Source organism: Tachypleus tridentatus, chromosome 1 (assembly GCF_004210375.1).
Source record: "Tachypleus tridentatus isolate NWPU-2018 chromosome 1, ASM421037v1, whole genome shotgun sequence".
NCBI lineage: Eukaryota > Metazoa > Arthropoda > Merostomata > Xiphosura > Limulidae > Tachypleus > Tachypleus tridentatus.
This window is the reverse complement of record NC_134825.1, coordinates 164,593,580-164,609,556: the sequence shown is the minus strand read 5'-3', so window position 1 is coordinate 164,609,556 and position 15,977 is coordinate 164,593,580. Positions and strand designations below refer to the sequence as shown.

The 15,977-nt window shown below is 34.8% G+C and overlaps 1 protein-coding gene across 3 annotated transcripts in view; it reads right to left on the bottom strand.

Annotated features, from left to right (window-relative positions):
- Positions 1 to 15,977, bottom strand: part of LOC143229674 (uncharacterized) — a 117,821-nt gene that overhangs the window by 51,532 nt on the left and 50,312 nt on the right. The window contains exon 1 of one of the 3 annotated variants that reach the window (XM_076462367.1): positions 10,301 to 10,435. The exons of the other annotated variants lie outside the window; for them this stretch is intronic. Within the exon in view, the coding sequence (XP_076318482.1) occupies positions 10,301 to 10,307 (7 nt within the window). The 5' untranslated portion in view covers positions 10,308 to 10,435. Of the gene's footprint in view, positions 1 to 10,300; positions 10,436 to 15,977 lie in introns of those variants that run through there. 3 annotated transcript variants of the gene reach the window in all.

Sequence of the window (15,977 nt, the reverse complement as noted above, 5' to 3'; positions counted from 1 at the left end):
TTGAAAGAGAGCCAGCTTGGGAATTTTAAATCAAGTTCTGTGGGTTTTATTTCGGCACTTTACATTTTCGCACGTCTTGACTATACAACTGTGAGACAGTTCTTATGCTTTCAGGATCAGTGTAAAAAAAAAAAAAAAATTAACGTGATCTCTTACCAGGAGAAGAACATCAAACACGTAAAGTGAGAAGTAAGGTTTTAAAATAAAAACACGGTATATTAAGCCACAAAGGGAAGATTCGCGTATTACAGACGTGAACGAAATAATATCGAATTATTTGTAATCCGTAAAAAACACTCAAGTTACTTAAATAGCAGAGTACGTTTCGTATTATTTTAAAACAGTCATATTAACTTTAACTATTAAAGAAAAGGACTAGACACTCTTTAAACCTCTATATCTATATCACATAAATCGTACCTTATCTGGCCTTCCTAATAAACAAACGTGTTAATAAGGATAAACCACATAATGTGCATGTTATAAGTGATGAGGAAGTTATATAAGACACCTATCTTTAACTCATGAAGCAATACAAACTATAATAAATGTTTAGTTATATACATGTGATCAAATTGTTAGTTATAAAGTGAATATAGCGACCACTACATAAACAACACACAGACACTGACAAAGAAAAACAAACGACTTTCGGTGCCCCGAGTAACTAATTTCACACGAAAACAATCTAAGTGTGGTGTATCTAACCTTGGATTACCCTTTTACTCAACCCATGTATGGTAAACTTTCATATTTCCTTGTTAGAAAATTACGGTTATCGATTGTTCCTAATGATTTATTTCATTTAACAGCAATCAATACACGAACAAAACTTATAATCTAGGGGATGACTTAATGATGATGGCCATAACGAAATAATATCTTCTAAGTACTAACTGAAGAGCAAATAAATAGTCAACCATATCTGAAGAAGAACAAACAAAAACGAATGTGGATATTTAAACGTGTCCACAATAACAATTATTATTTTCGTATCCACACAGCTATTTTATCCAATATAACATTCACAGGATCCCAGTGGCGAATCACTACTAAACTGTAACCATATGTTTATACCTCAGGTTTGAGGACATAAAAATCGTATTTTGTTGATTAATCAAAAATGGTAATACTACCATACTTGCATGTAATAATTATCAAACCATTCATATATATCTCATTTAATTATTAATCAACAGTGTTCATGAACATCCATTTACTACATTATGAGGTCGTTATAAGTTATCCAAAACATTAAACTTTAAATCTGACGTTCACCTGCAGCGTTCAACTATTTTCATTCATAATCAAGAAATTTGGTAAACTAAAACTAGTTCCAATTAAGAAATCAAGGATTCTAAGAGCTGCTTTGTATGACTCAGATATCACGTTTTCATTAATTTATGAGACTAGTTAATTCAATTTGATAAGCACGCGTTCATTTAGCAGGAATATATGAGGTTGGGTTGCGTCTTGTTGGGTCTAAATATGCATAACAGAAAAGAAAAAAAAAAAAGCCAAAATTTGGAAATACTCATATTTAATGAAGCGTAAATATTTTATGTCATATTTAATAATAAAAACATATGAAACAAAGCATTGAAGAATATGTTATATCAACCTCACTTCGTCTGTTATATCTAGTGCCGAAGAGAATTTTCGCCCAAAGCCTAGGCTCATCAGGCCTGTTGCAATACGACACACATAGTAGTGACCTAGACGATATTTATATCACCAATGTTACTTGTATATTTCCTGGGTATTGTTTTTTTTTCTTCTTATCTCACGTAAAGCTACACGAAGGCTATCTGCGCTCGTTAGCTCCAATTTAGAGGGAAGGCAGCTAGTTATCACCCCCAATTCTTGGTCTACTCTTTTACCAACGAATTATGGGGTTGACCGTTACATTATAACGTTTCAACGTATAAAAGGATAAGAAAACTGGATGTGATAGGGATTCGAACATGCGACCCTCAGGTTGCGAGTCAAACTCCCTAAATACCTGGCCATGTCGGGCCAAGATTTCCTTGTATTTTGTTATTATTTTTAAAAACATTGCTATTTATGCATTAAAGTACTTGTGGTTTCATGGCGTTGTTAATTACCGAATCCCTAACAATATATAAATTACACACACACGTACATACAAAAACAAATGTCATTACTACAGTTAATTCTATTAATTATTATTGGGGTTACCTATGCTTCTTACACAGAAAACATTAATAATAAGTGTTATAATAAACTTTAATATACAATCATTCAATCAATGCAATATGTAGACACCATAGGCATACTGAATGGTATGTAAACAAGCCGGTCATTTGACGCTAACTACTCGCATAATATATAATACTATGATATTTTATGAATATTATTTCGTAAACATTTCTCTCTTGAAGTAAAATGTTTATTATGAGGTGCCCGAAACAAAGGCCCATACTGCCACAAAGCTGCTTTCTTTTTTAATGCAAAATTTACAATTATTGCAAATATGTAATTCTAACGTAATTGTAATTTATGAAATCGAGCTCATCCAATAACTTAGGAATAGCAACAAATATTTAATGTTATACAATGCATTTTCAAAACATACATGTACAATAAAGAAACTTTAATTAATTTAATATATACCTGTGTGCTAGCCTATGTTAACTGCCAGTGAAATAACAACCTACGAGAGAAGATGACACAGTTAGAGAAACAATATAACTAACATATTTGATAACACGATACAGAATAGAGATACTAGCCATTATTCAGCCATTTCTAGCGGTAGAAGTGACATCTGTATTTGTGTTTATAAAGTAACCTTTACTCCTGTCTATTGTGCAAACGTGTTGTTCAATGTTTCGTGATGGTAACATAAAGAGTACATTACTGTAGAAAGCAGTATGCAATGAGAATCTATAAGTTGTCAATCAAAATGGCGCGTACATGAAATTAAAATTCAGAAGGCTGGATTAATAAGAAGATAAGCCTAAAAGCTGTCAAAAACCAAAAACAAACCGAAGTTTGTAATTCTGACACGCCCTAGTGATTAGGAAACTCGACACGAAATATGTGGATCAGAGGTTCGAGTCCCCGTCACCGAACATGCTTGCCTTTTGAGTGATCAATCCTATTATTCGTTGATATAAGAGTAGCCCAAGAATTGGCTGTATGTAGGTGGTGCTAACTAACTGCCTTCCTTCTAATCTGTCAATGTCAACTTGTCGCTTCGAGTAACTGCGAAATTTAGAAGAAAAAAAACACACACAAATCCCGAGATCACGTCATCCCCCTAATCAGCGTCACTTGCAGACTGTCTCTGACTTCACACTCATCACACTTCCTTGTCGACATCCTGTCGTTCATACACCTTATAACTTCCTGTGTCATCAACTGAGAAACCGAAGGAAACGAAAAAGCATATTGTAGTACTATCCGTTGATATATAAAGCGATCATTGAGTTCTTAGAGAACAAAACTTCTTTATAAAGGCAGATAGCAACTGAAAAAATACTCAACCACAACACAAAATCTACAGGTGGCTCTACTGGTCTCACATTAGTAACTCCACTTACTTCGAACTCCAAGATGGCTGACTTGGATAAACAGAAAGTTACAAAATTAGTTGCCACATAGTGACATTTTCAGGTGCAATTTCAATACAAAAACTGTGGTACCAAACATTGAATATTTGATAACTCTCTGTGTGGTAATCTGGTTAAATCTACAGAAAGCACTTAAAAGCTTTTTAAACCGTGAGATTAATTTGAATTCTGGCGTATGAACCACCATCTAATTCCTAAACATTCTCCAGCAACCTATACTTACAAACTGACATGACTTCTCAAAACATAAGTAACACAACAAAAACTCAACAAAAAACACAACAGAAAACAAGCGAACTTATAGAAACAGTTCGTAATACTACACAACAGGGGATTTATGTCTCGATCAGTCAGCATTAGCTTAACACAATTATCAAAATAGTATCACAAGTTGGGACCAACGAGAAGTCTCTCTCAGAAAGTCTTCAACATACGACAACAACATTGACCAACTAACTCTTGGTTAGGCTCAAAATATGAAGATACAGCAAGATAATTGAATTTTACCCAATACTCAAGTTACGCAGTCCGAATGATGACATTACAAACGACACTCACAGAACACAAGCAAACTCTCAGCAACAAGGCTTTCATATCTGGTGTAAACAAACTGACACTCACTTTTAGCCATGGCATTACGGCTCATAGAATGGCTCTGAGTTGTTGTTTTTTGTGGGGTTTTTTTCAATTAGAAACTTTTAACTTATAACTCAAACTGATGAACGATTGGAGATCTAATTACACCCGCGGCCATTGAGGACTCTCTCTTGTTCAGTTTCTTCGCTGATTTCAGTACTCTGGCTTTTTTCCCCTAAATCTTAATCTTAAGATATTTTTATTTAAATATGATAGTGGGGATTACTTTTATTTTTCTCTCATAATTTAGTTTTGACCAGATCCTGAGATTTTGAATTTTTTTTTTATAATTATTTGAGTTATCTGCTTAACTAGGGAGATATTTTTCTGAGTTTTTCTTTTCAACTCACATTTCTATAAGTCTTATACAATAACTTACTCCAATTTATTATGATGTATTTTTTCTAGGAAAAAAAGGGTTTTATAAGTAAGATAAATTTCTTTTTTAAACAGGAAAATTTCAAAGGAAGAACATAATTCATGCTGATACACAGGAACAAAACATAACACTTTTGTGAAACAAGCTAAACAAAACACTTGTAGGAACTAACTTAAACAAAACAAAAAAAGAGGATATTTATGGATCAAATAGTGCATCAAGAACCGTACTCGAACCCTCAACAACAAGGAAAGTGATAACAAGAAGGAAACAGATTGTGCTGTCTTAAGATAGCAACAATTTCCGGTTCTGAATTTAAAATTACACTGATAATTCTGATAACAAAAGTAATTTGTCTGATGTTCATGACTGTAAGCTTGGTCTCTGCAAATAAAATAGTATTAAATTAATAAGCAACCGATCTGAAACGAGGAACGAAAACCTTCATTCAAGGCACAAATGGTAGCTAGCTACCTAGGACCAGACTGAATCAGAAATTATAAAACAAGAGGGAATCTTCAATAGCCGTGACAGAGTAAATTAATATACGAGACTTTTGTTTCCTTTTATATTAGCTATATTTTTATAGCTAACAATACCAAACGTAGGGGGCGCGTATACCAGATTCAAATTTATTACTCATCAGGATCTCTACCAGCCTAACCTCGTATTAAAATTATTTTAGGCAGGATTAAAGTAATCTACAAGATATTGGGCATGGTCAAAATGCATCAATCTAAAACTGTAATTAGAATTCAAATCGGTCAAGAGCTGACGAAGCTGAGAGTGAACTAAAAGTTTATACTTGATAAACACTCAGAGCCATTCTATGAACCATTGTACCGCGGCTAAAAATTAATTAATTAATTAAAAGAGATATATCTTACTGGTAGCTGTTAGCATAAACAATTTCTACATTTCTTTTTTACCAGAATGGTCTGAATAAACTCCTTTCTCCAGAAAAGTCAAATCTTACCTTCTGAGAAAATCATTTATCGATAACATCAGTTTTTAATTAAAATAACCTTAAGAGTTAGAAACATGTTATTTTAACATATTAAATATCCCCCCTTCACAAGAGAACTGATCAAACAGTAAACAAAAAAACTCGAGGAAAACAGAATTACATTTTACATCTGTGAACTAGTGAGACCAAGTAATATTCTTTTACGTAATTCTGGTCTTTGACCTCACCACTTAACCTACGTGAGCAACTATACCAGATAAGGGACAAAAGTCAAAAGGTTTAGTCAAGATATTGCAACTTGTCGACCCATAGCAACAAAATTCTTGACGTAAATAACCTTCAACTGCTACAAGTGTTGTGAAAAACAAAATCACCTGGGAATTTCTTGCGGTCGTACGTCACCGTAACAGCAAAATACAGCTAACAAATAAACAACAGTTTATTCCATAGCTAAAGGCAAACGTCGAATGCTACTATAGTCGTAGCTGAACCTTCAAAGCACATTTCACTTAAAAGGTAGTAGATACATATACATTTATTTTCTTATGGATTCTTCTATAAGTTTTTCAGAATAATAATGATTTGTAATGCCTCTCATCGTGAGCCCGTTCGTGAAAATATCGTGAATTCGAAACCATAAAAATAAAGAAAAACATAGTTGTGTTGTTGCTGTGGTGCAGGTAACCACAACTGTCTGTTGGCTGTGCACCGATTTTTACCAAACAAAGACCTTGAACCACTTAACTATAATAATGCAGTAGTGGCCAAAGAGATGTTATTGATCTAACTCGTAGTTCTGATAACCTATCTTCCTTCTTCAAATATTTCTGTGACACAAATGATGATTTTCAAGACAACATTTTTTTACTGTGTTTTTGTATTCTCCTTAGAGCAAAACCACATCGGCTTTCTTTTGTGTCCGCCGGGAGTCTTTTGTTACTGAAGCTTGTGGTAAACTTTCGAATGAAGCGATACTCTTTTTTGTTGTTGTTGTTTAAGTCAGTGAACCAACAATATTCGAAGTCAGCGAATAATCCTTAACTAATTTTCTCGATACAGGAAACAAACATTAATTATATTGTGTAGATCTGGGTAAAGGTGATGCAGTTAATGATTAACCTATCTACTAAGACTAGTCATTTATCACAAAAAGCGTTAACACGGGAGATTGGAAAATACTCTTAAGCTATTTCTAAACTCAAAGAAAACTTTATGGACAGTATGTAACGTAATGGTGATTAGGGGTTAAGCTAAATGCGGTTTGATTTGTTTAGAATTTCACGCAAAGCTATATGAGGGCTATCTGCGCTAACCGTTCCTACTTTAGCAGTGTAAGACTAGAGGGAAGGTAGGTTGTCATCGCCACACATCGCCAACTCTTGGGCTACTCTTTTACCAACGAATAGTGGGATTGACCGCCACTTATAACGCCCCCACGGCTGAAAGGGCGAGCATGTTTGGTAATGCTAAATGTGCCTCAACCTTCTTCTTCGCTATCGAATCAGTTGTACAATAGAAATAAGACATTTTCATGCACTATATTTTATTAATGTTCTTAGACCTATAATCGTGCTGTAAGTCTTACCCTATGATATATTAGTTCGGACTTTGTAACATAGCATAAAGCCCCAAACTCACACATAAACACACACACAAAAAGGTGGAATCTCAATTTGCAGACGATGTTGTAACACAGAAGTTCTTTAAAAAGCCTTCCTTGAAGAATCATAATTAATCAAAACTAAGGAACAGTGAACTTTTTTGTGCAGTTTCCGAGTTGAAACTAAAACTATTCCACATAACTATAAATCACAGGCGACAACGTTAACCGTGTCTTAAGAACGAGGCACTCCCTCCGATCGAGACCAGTGTCAACGTTTCTGGTGTGTTTTTTGTTTTTGGTTTTTCTTTACCACTCAGCCCTAAGCGAAAAGCAACAGTGAATATATTTTATAAAACAACCATAAATCAGTGCGAGCCACGTGTCCATCAAATCGTTCTTACAATAACGAATATTACTTTAAAACGTCACTCCATTATTATAAATCTGTCTGACATGATAAACTAGTTACAATTACACGGAGGAAACGTCTAGCACAAACAACAAGGACACATCTTACAGAAATCCAGCCTAAGAAACATTCGTTTGTACTTCACTAACAACTTTTTCTTAATTCAAACTTCTTTTCTGTCTCTAGAGAACAATATAAATAACAGTCATAGTAGAAACACTAAATTCTAAAATAAAACGAATAAAAAGCAAGCACATCACAACTCCAATATTACCCCTCTATTCTAACGCTTTTACTTTTAACATAAAACACAAATCCCACTAGTTGCCCTACGAACTCCTTTATCGTCAGATTAATTAACCGTTTAACAAAATAGTGAACGAGGGATAGGAGATCTCGTAACACTTACGTCTATCATAAAAAAATCTGCGAAATTCTAACCAAAGAAACTGACACAAGTGACATTAAGAAATTTCAGAAGGACTCAAAAATCGTCCAGCTTAAACAACAAACTAAGGCTAGTTTAAACGAAATTCCGACTCTTTGATATCAGTATTCTTGGATTTCTGTGCAAATATCTAATTTTCTTGGATTTCCATAAAGCCAGTGGTACCTACGATTTTCTCAGCATTTTCTTTAAGCATAGCAGATTGGCAAATATCAATGGTTTTGTTTGCTTGTTTTTTATCAGAGTATCACACATCTCTTTAACAAGATGTCTCTGCAGACTTACAAAGTTGGAACCTGGGTTTCAATACCCGTGATGGGCAGAGCACAGAGACCACACTGAGTAGCTTTGTGCTTAATTAAAAACAAAACAAAAACATAATAAGTACCAGTTTCAGCTGTATCAGGTCTGGAAGACTGTCGAAACTTCGTCGTTCTCTATACTTAACTAACTACAACGAGAAGGTCCCGGCATGGCCAGGTGGTTAAGGCACTCGATTCGTAATTCGAGGGTCGAGGGTTCGAATCCCCCATCCCACCAAACATAATCGCCCTTTCAGCCGTGGGTGCGTTATAATGTGACGGTCAATCCAACTATTCGTTGGTAAAAGAGTAGCCCAAGAGTTGGCGGTGGGTGATGATGACTACCTGCCTTCCCTCTAGTCTTACACTGCTAAATTATGGACGGCTAGCGCAGATAGCACTTGTGTAGCTTCGTTCGGAATTTAAAACAAACCAAACAAATTCAACAACAGGTACTTGTCCATTTAGAAAAAAATATGGAAAAATCAACTGTCGTGTTTATATTATTCTAACCACATAAATTTCCTACACCTCACTTCTATGTAATGTTGGCAACATCATGTCGAAGAGTTGCACTTCTCACAAGCCTCGTTGCGATTTTATATATTAATTACATCGTGTAAGTCTTTGTATACGTGTGATAACAGTTTTACATGTATGTTTGGCTATAATTTCTAGTGTAAAAATTCACACACGAAAACGAAGGTACAGTAATTAATCACCAATGTTTCATGTTTAATTAATGTAATGGTTTAATATTTTTTTGCTGAGTTTACATCTTTCAACACTTACAATAAAAATGAGTTAACACACGTAGACAGACCTTAAAAGGTATGATCTATGACGTTTTAGTTGCACGTTCACGAACGATGATTACGTTTTTTCTACTTTTTTTTTTTAATTAAAACTGTGACTTGCAAAAGTTAACCTTTTTAAACTGTCGACATTTGAATAATTTATGCATGTTTGTAATAGCAAAGCCACATCAGGCTATTTGCTACGTCCAGCGAGGGGAATTGAAACCCTGATTTTAGAGTTGTAAAGCCGTAGATTCAATGCTGTCCCACTGGGATGGGGAGGGGGCTACTTGAAGAAAGGTTATCCGTGAAAATCATGATAAAAACGCATAATACGCGTCGTGTTGAAATGTTTCTCGAATTGGAAGATGTTTTCAGTCATTTTTGTATTAGCATATTGATGGTAACTTCGAACTGTGAGAAATACTGTGGGGTTACCTGATCATATTCTTAACATATTGTATAAAAACTGAGACACCAATGGTCCTTCAAACGTTCTAGAACAATAACTTCAGTGATGAAGATCATATTCTATCCTGAAAATATCTCCATCTGGAACAATAACTTTAGTGACGAGCATCATATTATATCCTGAACATACCTTGACCTCGAACAATAACTTTAATGATGAAGGTCATATTTTATCCTTTAGATACTGTACAGTTTAGAACAATAAATTAATTATCTAGTGTTTATATACACCAGGGCCCGACACGGCCAGGTGGTTAAGGCACTTTACTCGTTATCTGAGGGTTGCGGTTTCGAACCCCCGTCACATCAAACATGCTCATCCTTATAATGTGACGGTCAATCCAACAATTCGTTGGTAAAAGAGTAGCACAAGAGTTGGCGGTGGGTGGTGATGACTAGCCGCCTTCTCTCTAATCTTACCTTGCTAAATTAGGGACGGCTATCGCAGATAGGCCTAGAGTAGCTTTGCGCAAAATACAAAACAAACCAATTATATACGTCAAAACAGATTATCATGTTTTATGTTGCTTTCAGTTGTCCTAAAATGTGACTATTAACGCTTGCTGTACAAGCAGTAACTTTTCACACTGTTAAAAATAAATATCTTGAAAACTTAATGTAAGGCTTTTAAATTAAGTATCCTCAATTCGCATGTATAAGATACGAAAAACACAAAGACACATGTAAAGCACCTTTCATCTCACATAGAAACTATTAGTAAATGAAAACAGTCGTCGTCATCTCTCGAAGGTTCAAAGAATTCAATCTTGTGAGTACATCTATAGAAACTGGAAGAATCTATTAAAAGTGATCTTTCTAGGCCTTTTATCTTGCTGTATACACTCTAATGACGTCTTGTGGCAACAAATGTATGGACAACTGAGACCAGCACGAGACTGACGCCCACTAGATACTGCTGTTTATCATATTATCTCTTATTTCGTCATAACAAATGGTTTGCTAGGCTCTGACGTGTCTAGAATCTCGTAGGCACGATATGAAAGGAAACGTTACAATGGTTTAATATAATATGTTCCTCCGAGAGTTTGAACAAAGTATTATGCAAGTATTATGCCTGTGTTAGATTACAGATTAGGGTAATTCGTAAGTTTGGGAGAGCCCAATTATTTTTTGTTCCCAAACACAAACATTAGACGGTTATTTCTTTCACCACATCTTATTACAGAAAGACAAACGTCTGGTAATGGTAACAAAAGGACATTACAATGGTTAAACTCAATTGTAGTTCAGAAATGGTTCAGTTAACTGATCTGTGAAACATTTACCACGAAATTAGGATTAGTACATACACCCACACACTTATATATGTGTAATATGTTTACTGCCAGAAACATCCAGCTGTTTCTAATAAACATTTTTTGTCGCTTTCTAACACTTTAGTATTCCTTTGGAAGAAAATAAACGTACAAGAAAAACTGTGTTTAGTTTTTTTGTAATAAAGCACAAACCTCGTGATGACGAAAACCCACTTCAAGTAAAAATAAATCTCAAGACAGCTGGAATGGTTGTTAAAACTTTTACTGATAAAGCAGAGAACATCGTCTCGACCATCTTAGGCCATCTTCTGAAGATGACCTACTAAGTTCGAAACATATTTCTCTATTTTAATCAGAGTCTTTAATACCCATACTAGCCGTCTTGTGATACAAAGCACAAACGTATCTGTACTCTGCCCACCACGGTATTGAAACCTGGATTCTAGCTGTCTAAGTTCGCAGACTTCGAGGCTGCAGAAAGGAAATAAGTTTGTCGCGTGAAATAAGTCATCTCAATGGTTTCTTCAAATCTTACCTAGAGTAAGGTTTATAAATATGATGCCTGTTTATAGTATCAAGAAAAAAAGATAACTTGCAACAACAACAACCAAGTTAATTCGTCGAATAAGTAAAAATCTTAACGATCTTTCAATAATTTAGTAAATCAAAACTGAAATCACGTGAGAAAGCATTTCCGACAGATTTAATTCACACACGATTGGACAAAAGTAACATAAAAAACTTTCGTTCTTATCACGTGTGTATTTTTATTTTATTTTCAGGAAATACTGTAAAATCACGGTATTGTTTTAGTGGTTTAAACTATGAAGGTATGCTTGAAAATCATAGTATTGTTTTTGTGGTCTAAACTATAAAATTATGCATGTAAAATCATTGTATTGTTTTTGTGGTCCAAACTATAAAATTATGCATGTAAAATCATAGTATTGTTTTTGTAGTCCAAACTATAAAGTTATGCATGTAAAATCATAGTATTGTTTTTGTGGTCTAAACTATGAAGGTATGCTTGAAAATCATAGTATTGTTTTTGTGGTCTAAACCATGAAGGTATGCTTGTAAAATCACAGTATTGTTTATGTGATCTAAACTATGAAGGTATGCTTGAAAATCATAGTATTGTTTTTGTGGTCTAAACTATAATATTATCCATGTAAAATCATAGTATTGTTTTTGTAGTCCAAACTATAAAGTTATGCATGTAAAATCATAGTATTGTTTTTGTGGTCTAAACTATGAAGGTATGCTTGTAAAATCACAGTATTGTTTATGTGGTATAAACTATGAAGGTATGCTTGTAAAATCACAGTATTGTTTATGTGGTCAAAACTATGAAGATATGCTTGTAAAATCACAGTATTGTTTTGTGGTCTAAACTATGAAGTTATACTTGTAAAATCATAGTATTGTTTTTGTGGTCTAAACTATGAAGGTATGCTTGTAAAATCATAGTATTGTTTTTGTGGTCTGAACTATGAAGGTATGCTTGTAAAATCATAGTATTGTTTTCGTGGTCTAAACTATGAAGGTATGCTTGTGAAATCATAGTATTATTTTTGTGGTCTAAACTACGAAGTTATACTTGTTAAATCATAGTATTGTTTTTGTGGTCTAAACTATAAAGGTATGGTCGTTTTCCTTTTATTTAAGAAATACAGCGTTATTAAAATATTTAAATTACTTATGAACAATTGCTTCATATGTTTCGAAATGTTACGTCACAAATTTCCAGTTAGCATAATATTGTGTAACTCGAAGTTAAAAATTACACTCAGTTTGAACACTAAACATTTATGTACGTTTCAAGTATCATAATTAATACTTACAACAACAAAAAAACAGTAGGGCTAAAGTTTCTGGTCGGAACATCTACAGATGGCGCAATTTTGTTTAGGTTATATCGTGATTTTTTTTTAGGTTAACGTGCAGTAGATGTCGCAGTAATCTGAGTCATTTTACAAATTTTATAAATATAAGTGGTTTGCAACCATCTCCAATGTGACATTTATACATTGAACTATGTAGTGGCTGATTTATAAGGCCGCTGACAGTCTTAAAATAAAAGGTTTAGATTTTTCAGTCTTGGTTTAAGGACAAGGCCATGACAATATGCAGATTTGTCTCGCGTTCTACCTCCGAAAGAAAAAAAATGTCTTTGATATATTTTTAAGTGTTTGATGCCAAAATATTAAAAAAAAACTTAGCGTAGTTTTCGTCCGCACAAATTTAGCATTTACATTCCGCGTGGGCATTTTCTAATTTTCAAAGAAGCAGGGAAATATTTATGAATCCTGCACCCTTCGAATTGTAACAATACGTTGGATATCTTATAAGTTTGTGTGTGTTTTTCTTATAGCAGATCTACATCGGGCTATCTGTTGAGCATATCGAGGGGAATTGAACCCTTCATTTTAGGGTTATGAATCGGTAGACTTATCGATGTACTAGCGGGGGATATCGTGTAAGTAAACATTTTACCCATAATTTTTTTTTTTTATATATTTTGCAGTAGTATTGAATTGTCTACTATTGTCAAGCGAAGCACTGCTTACTATGTTCATAAATTAAGAAGTATTGGTGCAAAATCCATTGAAGCTTACACCGGAAACAGAAAATTTTGATGTAAGTTTGTCGTCACATACACCATTGGATAAACATCTGATATTCGCAAGTATGGGAATAATTCTGCAGAGGAAAATTTACGGGCCCAACATAGCCAGGCGGTTATATCGCTCAACTCGTAATCTGAGGGTCGCGGGTTCGAGTCCCTGTCATACCAAACATGCTCGTCCTTTTAGCTGTTGGTATGTTGTAACGTTTCAGTCAATCCCACTATTCATTGGTGAAAAAGTTGGCGGTTGGTGATGATGCCTAGCTTTGCGCGAAATTAAGAAAAACAAAGTCAAATCCCGCGACCAGTTCACGTTATTTACTCCACTTACCGCTTTGAATCATAAGCTAGTTTATAACAGGAGCTCGACTCGAGGCCGAGTACGTCATTGCGAAGTTAATATCTCTTATGTGGGGTGGCTGCGTTTGAAAAGTTACACAGCAGTTTCTCGATGAAGTCACCTTCCATTTCTGCGCGATGTCGACATTTTGTTTATTGCACGAGACAGGTTTGGCTGAGTGATTTGCTCTAGGTGGTAAGGTTCAAAAGTGAAGTCGAATACCTAACTTGCATTTAAAATATAAACACAACCATAAATGAAACAACGGAAAGCGCTTACGTCTGTGTTTCACAATAGCATTGGTAACAAACATATATTTATATACATTAAAAAACAAAAAACTACGTCAACTTCATCGAAAAACTTTACGTAGAGCTAACAATATGAAGGATATGAAATAAACATTAAACTGTACAAAAATTGTTATATTTTCTCATTACATTACGTTGCTTGTTATATACGCTTAGATGCACGTATATGTTATGAGAATATGTAAGCGGAAAGAACAGACTGTCCATTCGAATCATTTACAGTTTGTAAGCCTCACAAACTGCAGACAAATTATCGCATAATGTTGGAGCACGAATGGTTAGTCAAGCCCTCAACGAGCTATTTATTTTACAGTCACTGTTTGGATCCAGTAGAAACGTAACAACTAAAACGTGCATAAATAATTACAAAAACCTGGCCACCAATTTACGAACCTGTCTCCGTAATGAAAAAGTTTATTCAAATATTTACGACTCAATAATAAAGTGGAAAGCAAGCAATAAGAAATGCAAATATGAGCTTAATTCACAAAACACTAGTTATTACGTGTGGTAATAATTTTTATCCAAAAATAGCGTAACAACATTCATATAAGAATTTAATTAATCTTATTGCTCCCCCTAGTAGCTTATGACGCTGAAAACCGGGCTTCAATACCCGCGATGAGCATTACAAAACTTGTGAAGCTTTGCCATTGATATCAAAGAAATAAATTGTTTGTTTTTTTTGGTTTTGAACTTCGCGCAAAGCCACACGAGGACTATCTGCGCTATCCGTCCCTAATTTAGCAAGGTAAGATTAGAGAGAAGGCGGCTAGTCATCACCACCCTCCGCGAACTCTTGGGCTACTTTATTACCAACGAATAGTGGGATTGAAGGTGACGTAATAACGCCCCCGCGGCTGAAAGGGCGAGCATGTTTAGTGCGATGGAGATTCGAACCCGCGACCCTCGGATTACGAGTCGAATGCCTTAACCCACCTGGCCATGCCGGGCAACAAATGAACAAATAAATAAACTGATTTGGTGGCAAACAAAAGTGTTTGTGAAACTTCTTAAAGTTTGTCCCAGAAACGTACAGTCATGCAGACACACACACATGGAGAATTATAATAAAATTATTTTTAAATTATGATATTTTAAAAAGGCCCGGCATGGCCGAGTGGTTAAGGCAATCGACTCGTAAAATGAGAATAGCGGGTTCGATTTCCCGTTGCACTAAACATGTTTGCTCCTTCTGCCGTCAGGGCGTTATAAGGTTACGGTCAATCCTACTATTTGTTGGTTAAAAAGTAACCCAAGTGTTGGCTGCGGGTGGTGATGACTAGTCGTCTTTCCTCGAGTCTTGAGCTGCTAAATTAGGGGCGGCTAACGCAGCTTTGCGCGAAATTAAAAAATAAACAAGCAAACTGTCGTCCTCCTACCTAGATAGATTATGGAAAGCAGCAGAAAAGAAGTGTGTGATCTAGACATGACAGCTTTACGACTTTAAGTCTTTTGAAAAGGATGCCACATTACAGAGTTATTGTCAAAAAGCGCTGTCGTTAGACCATAACCAGACATAACGACATGAACTGTAACGTTTGGCGAAGCTCCAAAATCGCTCTGCTATCACATAATTAACTTCTGTATAAACGTGTGTTTCTTGCACTGACTCATATTTTCAATTCGATATACACATACATACATATTTTTTCTAACATATAGGTACAGCACAGTAATAATACTTTAAAAATAAATGAGTGTTTTTTGTTTGTTTGTTTCCTTTATATAGCACAGCCACATAGACTACCTGCTAAATAAACGAAATAGAGATAACGGAACTCCAATGTAAAACAAAAAGGAAAAATTTAC